Source organism: Magnolia sinica, chromosome 5, assembly GCF_029962835.1.
Source record: "Magnolia sinica isolate HGM2019 chromosome 5, MsV1, whole genome shotgun sequence".
NCBI lineage: Eukaryota > Viridiplantae > Streptophyta > Magnoliopsida > Magnoliales > Magnoliaceae > Magnolia > Magnolia sinica.
In genome coordinates this window covers 21,767,561-21,779,999 of record NC_080577.1, presented here as the reverse complement: position 1 = coordinate 21,779,999, position 12,439 = coordinate 21,767,561, and the positions used below count along the sequence as shown (strand labels likewise).

The 12,439-nt window shown below is 41.5% G+C and overlaps 1 protein-coding gene across 2 annotated transcripts in view; it reads right to left on the bottom strand.

Annotated features, from left to right (window-relative positions):
- Positions 1 to 11,692, bottom strand: part of LOC131245722 (notchless protein homolog) — a 37,757-nt gene extending 26,065 nt beyond the window's left edge. For both annotated transcript variants that reach the window (XM_058245369.1, XM_058245370.1), the window contains exons 1-3: positions 11,523 to 11,692; positions 9,215 to 9,296; positions 8,954 to 9,043 (exon numbers count right to left, since the gene is read on the bottom strand). In XM_058245369.1, coding sequence (XP_058101352.1) covers positions 8,954 to 9,043; positions 9,215 to 9,296; positions 11,523 to 11,672 — 322 coding nt within the window. In that variant the 5' untranslated portion in view covers positions 11,673 to 11,692. The remainder of the gene's footprint in view (positions 1 to 8,953; positions 9,044 to 9,214; positions 9,297 to 11,522) is intronic.
- Between the last annotated feature and the right edge of the window lie 747 nt (positions 11,693 to 12,439).

Genomic DNA, 12,439 nt, shown 5'->3' with positions numbered 1-12,439 from the left:
AATGGCCTCAGTGGGTAACTCTACACTAGCCTATGGTGCACTGTCCCTAGCCACAAAGGCGTACACCATCGAGTCTGACTCAGTCTCTCGCTCAAAGTCTTTGGCATTTAGAATATGGGGATACTTAGACTTGGACTTTGATTCCTTCATTTCCTACGAACCGCTCACACCACTCTTTGTGGTGGACTCCTTTCCAATCGTGTTCTTGGGTGAGAAAGGATTTAGCTTGACTTTCTTACCCTCAAACCAGAATGTACACGCATTCGAACGACCGAATATGGTGACATCCCTGTCATAGAGCAAGAGCCTTCCCAAAATGATGTAGCCAACATCCATAGGAACAACATCACACCAGAGTGTCTTTATATAATCCAAACTGAATAGGAACAAGACAATGGTGCGAGACTGGAATGGAAGTCTCATCAACCCAAGACACCCTATAGGGTTGAGGATGGGCTTCAAGCTTCAAGCCCAAACGGCTCATAGTGTTAGGTGATGCCACATTGGCACAACTACCACTATCCACAATCATCTTACAACTCTTATCACCACATTTTGCATATGCATAGAAGATTATGTTGCGGCACCAATCGTCGTTATTCTTTGCTTGTGCAAAGGCGCAACGAACAATTGCAAGTGTCGCAGTCTCTTGCGCTCCCTCTTCCTCATCACTAAGGATCTCCACTGGCTCATATTCTTCCTCTCACCGTCACTTACTGAAGGCACTATTTCTATTTGCCCATCAATAAAGAACACCTTGGTACCCTCTTTTGTGTCACACTGGTGGGCAAAGTGACCAAACCCCTAACATCTAAAACACCTACTTGCATTGCCTCTATGCGAGCTAGACCCAACAACTCCTTTACCCTTATCATCCTTGGGCCTAGACTGAGAACTACTGGAATACTTGTATTGATATCTAGTGCCAAGTTTAGCCCCAAAAGGGTTGGCCTTAGCGCCAGAATCACGGGACTCAAATCGCCTTCCCACAGATGCCTTGAGGTATTGCTCGACCTCCAACACCACTTGATACATCTGTTCAAGAGTGTTTGTGTCTTTGGCGAGCAACTCTCTCCTAATGTCAGAACGGAGGCCCATCTTAAATCGAGCAAGACTGAGTACGGGATCCTCTTCAACCTCACACCAAGTCAAATACTCTTCGAACTTCTCAATGTATTCGGCCACACTCATGGAACCTTGTCGAAGAGATTGTCAATCTTCAACCAACCTCAAATGATAAGAGAATGGGAGGTAATTCTCTTTTAGAATTTCTTTCATTTCTTCCCAATGGACTATTGGGAGTTCCCTCAACCTTTCTTTCTTTCGTTCCACGGTAGTCCAAAACCTCTTTGCTTGGCCCACAAGCTTCATCTTAGTAAATCGGACTCGGTGAGTATCCGACATATCGTACCACTTAAAATAGTAGTCCATTTCTGCCAACCAATGTAAAAAAGCTTTAGGGTCCAAGTGGCCATTAAACGTAGGAGCCTCTACCCTAACTCCCTTGAGGAGTTACGCATCTAGGTCATAATGATCACAATGCCCCTTGTGGGTGGGTGCACAAGTGCGCGCCCACGGCCATTTCCTTGGCCACTCCCATTCTCTTGTCTATCCTCCTCACCACCTGCCTGAGATTAGGTATCTTCACCAATGGTAGTGTTTGCTCCGGTAGAGGTTTCAACTTGACGGACGCGTGCATCTAATTGGTCCAAACGATTATTAACTTGTTGCGAAGATGCTTTGATGCTTGCATCCATGGCATCCAACTTTTGGGTTATTCTCCTGAGAGACTCAATAAGTTGCTCGGTGTTCATAATGGGGTGCAGACCAAAGCCACATCCAGTACGTGTGGGCATGCACTACACTACTCAAGGGGTCCTAAGATGCAACTATATGCACCTAGACTCCACTATATGTACCCTAATGACATTAGATGAACCTATAGGACGTTATATGAACGAAATTACACAACTCTACAAAAATCCAGCAATACGGCTGTCAAAATAAATGGATAACAAAAAATTCAGCAATGTGAATTGCTAACTTTCTAATAACAGAAATTTCAGCAGCCTATACCATGAATTATGGACCTCTAAACAGCCTTAAATGAATGGGTGTGGTGCATAAAAAATATATATATGAACCAACCCCTAATCATGCATTGTATTCCCCTATGACAACCCTGTGCTCTAATACCAATTTGATGCAGGACAATTAACCACTTGCTCTAAAAGCTCGAACTGTTAGAGCATGGCGAATTAATCCATTTATCTCATAGCCCAGGCCCCACATCTCATGGGTTAGGACCTCGGTCGAACCCCCCTCGTGGGCCCCAAATCACATGGGTACCGCCTCACACGGGCCGCCCACCCCGAGTATATCCCCGCATCCCACAGGCTACCCCACTCGAGCCTGATGTGAAATGCGCATTAATCACCCCCGGTGAGGAGTCTCGAACACGAGACCTCCCCCGTGGGCCCCGCCCACCCCGAGTGTGCCCCTGCATCCCACAGGCGACCCCACTCGAGCCCAATGTAAAAATGCCCCTGCATTATGACAATTTGTGGTCATATGAACAGTTGCTATAGGCCCTTTCAAAGATGAAAACACGTCCTTGGTGTGAATTACAAGCACAAGCTTCCCAACTTCTTTCGGTAAGTATAAATGTTACGGTTCACAGGACACTCCCAAGAGTTCCTAGGAATAAAATGATACTCTGCATAATCCAAAACAACCTAAAAAATCCACTAGTGGCCTGCAGGCATGGACAGCGTTGTTTAGCCAAAATTAATGCAAGAACAATAAAACAACAAGTGACTGCGAACAAAAACTCGGCGGCATGATTCAAAATCATTGAACCTTGTAGAGTCCACAGTCCACCCAAGATGCAATCTCCAATATAATAAAATGCTAGCAAATATATATATCAAAGTCAGGTTGCCAACAAATCCATGGAGAAGATCCTTTGTGAGACTATTGATCTTCATGCAGAATATCTTTAGCTAATTCCTCCTACCACACCTGAAAGTTGAATTTTGATAGCGCATTGCCTTTCATGTATTAAGGAAATTCTTAGGGATGATATGGGTCAAACTCATATTGTGTATTCTGGTCACCCTCGCCCAAATGTCACTTGTGTCCCCAAAGTGTTGTTGCTAAGTGAAGCCCTCCACATTCTTGTCAGAGACACGTTCTACGACACCAGCTGACTAGTCTCCTCGCAAGTTCATTGTTGAGAGTGATTCTGCAAATGTAGTGACCTCGATATGAGCCATGGAAGCTCCGTTGTGTTTTCAATGAAATTAGGTCTCTCACCTCTGCGTTAAACATTTTGTTTACTCATTTTAGGAAAGCTGATGGTTTTGCCAATGTGTTAGGCTATTAGCTAAGTAAGGAGTTGGTTGCTCGGTCGTTTGTATTGTGAATTCTTTCGCATTTAACTTAATTTCAATATATTTTCTGGTCGCTTCTTCAAAAAAATATATATATCTTGATAAATAAATCAAAAGAAAAAAGAAAAATAAATACATCAATGGAACTTGAACAATGGACTGTTCTATTCGTAGCTTGGAAGCATTGACAAAAAAAACCGCAAAAGAAACATTATAAATAAATAAATAAAAAGGGTGTTGTTGGATGGGCTTCATGAGTCAAAAGAATATTGTTGTCTTTTGGCTTTGAAGTGCATGAGACATTGGTAAACTTAGATGTGACTTGGGAAGATTTTTTCAAAAATATAATTCATAAAGAAAACATTTCAATAGAAGTTCATAGATTGCCCCTTAATGAAACAAACCAAAGGCGCTTTCTATGGAATTACCAAGAAGAAGCCCACTTTAGTAGCAGCAATTTGCCACTTCAAGTGTGTTTCTCGAGATTAGCTCCATGTGTCCTGTTCACAGAATCTCTATGGTGGATTATATGTCCATCCTCGTCTCTAGGGGGGAGTGGACTCCCCCTATCAGCGAGATCTTTCTAATGCCAAATTTGATGACTTGCTTTCCTTGTTGGCCCATCTACAGTGTCTGTCCCCTCTCTTGGAGTTGAAGATTCTCTCAGTTGGCGGTCTAGCAAATCTAGAGAGTTCTCGGTTGCTCCTTCGTTTCTCTGATTTAGGCTGACACTAGGAGTGTTGGGAGCCACACTACTCTTGTGTGGTCTTATAAAGCTCCTCCTAAAGTCTCCGCTTCACCTAGCTGGTTGGGAGGAACAAAGTCCTCACTATTGACAATCTTTAGAAGAGATCAATGTCCGACCGAATGTGTTTGCTTTGTATGCAAGTTGAGGAGTCGGTGGATCATATGTTCATCCACTACTCTTTCTCTAGGATTATCTAGCCCGGAATCCTTAGATGTTTGAGTGTGACTTGGTTCCGTTCGTGGCATGCTAAAGGAGGAGGCAAGATGGGCAAATCCAGATGGAAAGCGACGATGTTGGTTGTCCCTTGGTCCCTTTGGAGTGAGAGAAATAGTCATTGCTTTTCGAATGTCGTTGAGTCTACCAATGGTGTTCTTAGCCAATTGTGTTCTTAGTCAGGTCCTTCTGTATCTGAGGGATTGGGTCTCCTAGTGTGGGGGGTGGTGTCGAGCCAACTTGTAAGCTCTTTTCTAGTTTGTTGTTATTTTGTTATTTGTTTTGTTTTTTTCCCCTCTTCTTTTTGTTTTTTGGTCTTTGGATTGTGTTTAATTTCCTTTTGTTTCTTTTCTTTCGTCGTCCTTTTTGTTTTTAGGCCTTCGGCCCTAATAAAGTCTCATCATCTTTCCAAAATGAAGAAGAAGAAGAAGCCCACAAGTTCCACCTTGTCCAGTAGGAAGAAGTTTGCAAATTGGTGAGTTGTGGTAGTCTAGTCCTGCGAAACATAACAACAAGCCAACATAGGCTTTACTGGGAAGTAGGTCTGGAAGATGGGCAATGAAGTTTCATTGCCGAGGGACGTCCTCGGGGTGAAATATGGGCTTACATAAAATGGTTGGGACATCAAACCTGCATCCAAAAGGTGAGGCTCACAAATCTGGCATGCAATCTCCTAGGCCCAACAATTTTGCACCAACCTCACTTACGTGTGAGGTCTAGGAGCAACGTTAAATTCTAGGATAACACTTAGTGCTCATGGATGCCTCTTTTCAAGAAATTCAAGAGCTTATATGGCTCGGCTGTCAATAAAGGGCCAAGGGTGAGTAATTGCTTCCAGCAATAGGCCAGTGTTATCATCCGGAGCCCCCAGTTTCACTACAATCGTCTAGACGGGGAGAAATCCCTGGTGACACAATTGTTGAATTTATTACAATCAATTTATATCCCTCACTTTGGTGAGAACGAAAGGATCTAGGTTCCGAAAAGTGATGAGATCTTCTCTACCTTCTCTCTAACTTGCTCAGCTTCAGGCGGCAATGTGCAATGGAGTCTGGCATTCTCTAGATTTTGGAAGGCCCCTCTCTCTAAAAATTAAAGGCTTTGGTTGGACCATGATCCTTCATAAAATTCTCATAATTGACCACCTTAAGAATAGAGGATGGATTTTGACGAACCATTGTTATCATTGTTGCACTTGCAAGGAGACGGATAATCAGCTTTTGTTGCATTGCCCTACCTCTAGAGCTTTGGGGAAAGATCCTATCCAAGTAGGATATGTAGTGGATTTTCTCATCCACTGCCTAGAAGCTATGAGCAGTTGGACAACTCCGACCTAGGGCCCTTGTGGCATGGTCTTTGGAGTGTGATGGATCTTGTTGTTATATGGTTTATTTGGCTAGAAAGAAACTACAGAATATTCAATGGGAAATCTGCCTCTATAGGTCAGATTGTGTCCAAGATTGACAGAGATGTTACAAATTGGGCTCGTGTTGATCCCAGATTCAGAGGTTGCTTGAGTGCATCTTTCTATCGAAACTGGTCCACGATAATCCGATGCAGTGACAATATTCAGCAAGCTTATGCCACAAGGAAGCCCCCTTCTCCTAGCTACTACAAGATCAACTTCGACGGTTGTTTGCTAGCCAACTGAAAGCACGCTGGTATGGGAGGGGTGGTGCGTGACAGCTCTATAGTGACTCTCTCCAATATCCCAAGCCCACTAGGCATCTTGGATTCAAATTTTACTGAGGCAATAGCCCTTCTTCATTTGATCAATAATCTACTCAAGCTCAACCTCCTTCGAGGCATTGTTGAAGGAGAATATAGGAACGCAGTCCAATAGGCCAAAAGTAACCCTTACCCATGGAGATTAGCAAACACGGTTGAAGAATCGTGTGGCCTATGTTGGGCAACCCATATCCTTTGTTGCAATTCCTACGGTGGACAATCTTGCAAAATGGGGGCGCAATCAAAACAATCTTGTTACATTGTGAAGAACTGCTCTATTGATATCTTTTCTAGTTTATGTTTTTGCCCCCTTGTATCTTTGGGATTTTTTATTTTTTATTTTTGGAATTTGTGGCATCAGCCCTTTCTAATAAAATGATCATCATTTAAAATATTTTTTAAAATGGGATTTTTCTTCATTTCAATTTTGCTTTGTTCAAACTCTTCCCCCATTGGCTGTTTTGTGACTTTTATTCTCTATTTCAATAAACTTTTGGTTGCCCACAGAAAAAGAAACTCACATATTCTTGCCATGAACCACAAAAGTCTATTAGTTGTCTTGTAAACTAATATTCACCCAGTCCCACTACCAACCCACCCATTCGAAACTATCTCGGGCCTGTTCTCTTGTAAATCCTTCTGGAATCTAATCAGATCGCGAAGCAAACGCCACTTCTTCAGTTCCCTTCCTTCTGGTCCAACAAGGTCCCTCCAAAGGTGTTAGTTTTTATGTGGATTCTAACTAGAGGAAGGACGCTTACGATTGACAATCTTCACCGTCAAGGAATGATCCTGCCCAACATCTGCCCCCTCTACTGCAGAGACGCCAAATCCATTCTACTTGCTTTTCTTCACTGCTCCTATGTAGCTGCCATATGGACCTCTATTGTTTCTAAGTTTCGGCTCCTTTGGGTCATGCCGGCAAACATCTCCACTTTGCTCCACGCATGGCATAATGCACATATCCAGATTGCTCTCATACCCATGTGGTGGATGGTGCTCTTGGCTACCCTTTAGGAAATCTAGAAAGAATGGAACACTCGATGCTTCAGAAACTTGTCCTCCCTTGCTCTTTCAGCGATTAGTCAATCATAAGAGTGGTGAAGTAATGGGCTCCCTCCCTTGCTCAAATGGATGGCTCTTATCTCTCTTTTTTGCTAGGCTGATTGCCCTTCTAGATTGTTTCGATTTTTGTTTCCCTTTGGGTTGGGTAGCTCTTGTTTGCATGTTTTCCTTTCCTTTCTTTCCGGCTCTTTTAGTTTGTTCATGTGGATTTTTGGTTAGCTTTTGCTGGTTTTCATTTTGTTCTCTATGTTTTGGTCCCTCTTGGGCCCTACGTGTGTATAGTTTTTGTTTGTTTTCTTTTGTTTTGGGTTGTAGTTGCTCCGTTTAATAATATTTACATCCTTATATATATATATATATATATATATATATATAGAGAGAGAGAGAGAGAGACAAGAACCCCATCACCCTACGAAATTACTCAGAAGGATATCCTTCAATCGTAGCTTGGTCTCTTCTTTCTTTTTTATAGGTACAAGTGAATCTTGAACTAGCAGTAGCACAATAGTTCTTTAAGCTGGAACAAATGCCTAAGCAATGCGATCGGAGCCCAAGTTTGTGAAGGTTACCAACGATAATGCACTCCGAGAAGAGCACCTCCACCCTCCTTTCTCCACCCACACATATCAAATCTTGCCATAATGATCCAACTCTAACCCTTCCAAAACATGCTACTTCAGTGTTTGCTTGTCACTTTCTAGGCCTGACGAGTTTACAAGCATCCTTATTGTGAAGGGGAAGTTTACAGCCTTTCACTGTAATCTCGCAAAAGGCTCCTCTGTGACGTACAGCACCCAGGCCTTCAATACCAGCTCCTTGCAGCACCTTCCTTCACTGTAAATCAGGCTCTCCAAGACTGGATTCCTTAGAGAAAAACAGTGTGCCTTACATCAAGGTACCCGGCCACAAACACAAAAATAGCAAAGCACAACCATGTAGCAATTGCCTAATGTGTTTCAACTCAGACCAAAAGGTCAGTGAAACCCACATCTGGCAATTGTTAAGACATAAAATTTACAAAACATGCATGATCAAAATGGAACTTAACTCAATACCCAGTTCATATTTCATTTCATGCTGAGGTATATGGTAAGATTGAAAGATATGTCACTTCCAACCCTCTACAATCAGTAAATTATGATCAGCCAGCAGTTTGTCGGTAAGGTGGGTTAAAATTTGCAATTGATTCATCCTCCATGTGCACTAAATTACCAAGCATCATCATGAACTGACTGGGCAACAAAAGAGTAGTTTCTTTTTATGGATAATCAACAACCAAAAAGTAAGCATGCAAAGGAAGTCTTCAAAGCGTGCACGAAAAATAGTCATCGCATAGTTCATCTGTCGCACAATCCACTGGCACCTGGAATCCTATAACAATGGCCTAATTTCCAAAAGCGGTGCAGGCCCTGACTAGTGAACTTTGCTCAATGTACTAGTTATCTCATTGGAATATAGCAAAACGCCAACCATGTAGAGCAATTGAACGAAAACTATGTTACCAAGGTCTAACAGCAGTTGTTATTAAAAGCCAACAACAAAAAGAATAGCCATTCAGTAGCCACATTTATTTCTTGGTGACAAAGCAAAAACAGAGAAATTTTCTTCAACGGAAAGAATTGGTCTCACAGTGCCATGCAACATAAATATTTAATTGTCCACAAAAAGTAGGTATAAAACACTAGCAGAAGGAAAAAATAATAACATGTGGAACTACATGAAAGAGGTTCCTAAACACTGCAGCCTGTTGCACTCACGTACTTAAAACAATAAAAGCGAATAAAAGGAGACACAAGAAGATCCATACCAGCAATAGTTGCAGAACACCGATTGACTGGATGGATTCGAAAAATAGCTTGAGGTTGATAAACAATTCGCAGTACCTTCTCCACAGTAACTGCAACATTTCAAACAAAGTGTTTGCAAAATTCAAGTTGTTTTCCAAATATTCCATGAATCAGGGAAAAAAATGCTGCTTCTACAACAGAAGTATCATTCCAACAAAACAAAACAAAAAAAAGGATGAACATTATAGTCAACATGGAAGCATTTCTTTATGATAAATAACCTTTGTTTTTTTGTAAATAAGATCCAAGCTGCATAAAGAGCTCCTGATCTGATATGTAAAATGCATAAGGCAATTTCTCCTCCTGAAAAATGACAGGGTTATTCTTGTTTATTAGAGCAGCCATAAACCAAAATGTGAACCAGAAAGCATTCAATCAAAGTAGTTTTCTTAGGAAAACATCTATCCGCCAATTCAAGCTCTTTTTTGTTATTGGTAAGCTAAGCTAGAACCAAATACCTCAGCGTCAGTACTTACCCTGTCTACCATTGAGTTATGGGTTTGAATCCCAGTTCAAGCATTTTTTTCTCAGCCCAATTCAGTATGGAAGGCCTTTTCAGTTCAAATGAACCCATTAAACAGTTAACAAAAATACCTCAGTGTTGGTAATTACCCTGCCTTCCATTGAGTTACAGGTTCAAACCCCAATTCAAGCATTTTTCTCAGCCCAATTCAGTAGAGAAAGCCTTTTCAGTTCAAATGAACCCATTAAACAGTTAATAGGAATAAGCACTCTAAGCAACAACGAAGAACAGAGAAAAAAAAAAAAAAAAACATAAAAAAGAAGAAGATAAAGACCCCAATATCTCGCTTAAAAATGGAGTCTAGAAAGAAAAACCAGTGAGCTGAGATAATTAGAAGGAAGAAGAAAGCACAGAAAGGAGATCTGAGTAAAGGATATAATTTATATTTTAGTCTGACCTTGGATAAAGCGTCCTCTGTCAACTTATATGTATGTGTATCATATGGAATTTGATAATGTTCACCTTCCAGGTGAATTGTGTTGATGTTTGCTGAGGAACATATATGGAATTGATATGGAATTTTATAATGTTCACCTTCCAGGTGAATTGTGTAGATGTCGCACGGGAACACGTTCATCCATCTTGACCACCCATTCACTATGCCACATCTTCGATATCGCATAGCCCAGTAATTGCAGTGAACCATCTAATTTGTCATTTTTTTAAGCATAAAAATCATAGGTGACTGATTCGCTGGCTAGAATTAATATTCTTTTCTACTTTTAACTAAATCCACCCAAGAACCAAGAGGTGGCCTGACAATTGGAAGGTTCAGATTTGAAGAACACGGGTGCATGGTGCATTCCATCTCTACCCTTTAATCTTTGCCAATGTCTGATCACAGCGCTTTGGATGGCAGCCCATAGCCCATAAATCAGGCCAATCTGATGTGATCAACCATTGAGTTAATATAATTCCATGTAGACTGTCCATAAATCAGGCTGTGACTTTATCAACTATCCCAAAGTCAGTGATTAATCAAACAGGCAGGAGCACCCATCGAGAGCATTTCTTGGGCTATGGCACAATACAACAGGCAAACCATCTACAGAACAGCTCGTCTGGGCAGGCATGTGCACTGATTGTGTCAAGTGGACAGAACATCTACCAATCCTCTCAAATTGAACATCCAATGCGATTACAATCCAAACCCAACCCGAGGACCCGGACAACCCAACCCAAATTCTGGTTGGGTCAGTCGGGTACCCAAACCCAGGTTGCAGCCCTATTGATACATACAAGTTACATACAAAAATCTTTTTTTTTTAATTTTTTTTTTAAAAAAGTCCCAAATTCCCTGAAGAATGCCAATAAACAATTGCGAATACTTATGTGACTCGAACATAGGCTTATAAGAAGTGAATTGGGAGGTTCTTGGTGTGACTGAATCATACAGCAAAATAATACTTTAAGGGGGTGTTTGGATCATAAGTTGCTTAAGATAAGCTACTTACGCGACAAGTAGCTTATCTTATTTTCTACTTATTAAGAAGATAAGTATGCTGCCTCTCTTTTGTCTCTCCTATGCCTCTCTTCAGCAACTTATGAAAAGTAGAAAAGCCAAATAAACTGAAGTGATTAAGTACTTTTAAGTAAAAAAAAAGTTACTTATAACTAACCATAAACCAAACTTACTTATCTGAAATAAGTTACTTATCTACTGTTGTAAGTAGAAAAAAGTAACTTATTTGGTGGTATCCAAACGGGCCCTAAATCTGTGCTTAAATATGAAATAAGAGAACGCAATTGCTAGGATGACAATAATGGCAAACGCGCGTGACCCAGGTCTAATTGCATGTGAATTAGTTTTTGTGTAAGCTTTTACTAAAAATCGCCCAATCTCAATCAGAAGATTGTCGGGAGTGGAGAACACCGCCCAAAGGCAGTCTGATCTGGGGGCCACCAACATAGTAGGTGAGGTCCAAGATATTGCAACCATCCGAGCTTTGTTGGATGGTAATTGATTTTGTTGGCATTTAAATAAATAAATAAATAAAAACACTTACATTATTTAGGAGCTTATTGACAACTTCTTGGAGCTGCGGCGGGCCAGCGTTCTGTGGAAGATACATCGGAGCTCCGAGAGGCGTCCCTTCCGGGTCCGCCAAAAGGCACATCACGTTGTTCATCTCTTTCGGTTCTTCTACCTCCATCATCGTTCGAATTCCAACGCGAAGAGAGTTCTTTGGTGTGCTTGGGTTGGAATCCGTTGATGTTGCGAGGATTTTGGGCGTTGGAAGTTCCTGCGGCCGTTGTTTTTAATAGAGCTTGTCGCGGGAGAGGGAGGGTTTAGGGCTTTAAGGCGCAAGAGGGTTTAACACCCATGCGGTTTGAGAAAGCGCTCCTCGTGTTTAATCTTTGGGTTTTTTACGCCAAGACCCCCGAGGAAGCAACATTTTCCCAAGTAATGCCTCGACGATTAGGAGGAGGTGCTTCTTAAGAATGAAGTTACAAAAATGTCTTCGCCTTAGTGTTTAAAAAATAAAAATATTAATAATTGTGAAAGTCGAGACTCGTGAGACCCACCGTCCACGTGGCACGTGCATTCCGGGCGAGGATTGAGAAGTACCCCCACAACACCAGGACGAGAGCAGATTAGGTGAGACCCCGGCCTCACCGTGGGGTTGGCATGGGGCCACCTTGATGTATGTACCGTCCATCCCGTTTTTCCACATTATATCATGGCGTTATCTTTAATTATTAAAATTTATAAAAAAAAAAAAAAGGTATATCCAATTATCAGGTGGACTATTATGTGAAAATCAGTGCGATCAAGCTGATATTTGTCTTTTTCCTTCATCCAGCCTTATGTAACCTTATCAATAAATTTGACGGTTAGTAACCACGGTTGAAACATTAAGGTGCACCCCATGATATGACTGTAAATCACCACTGTTTCTCATGCCATAGTCCCCCTGGTGAT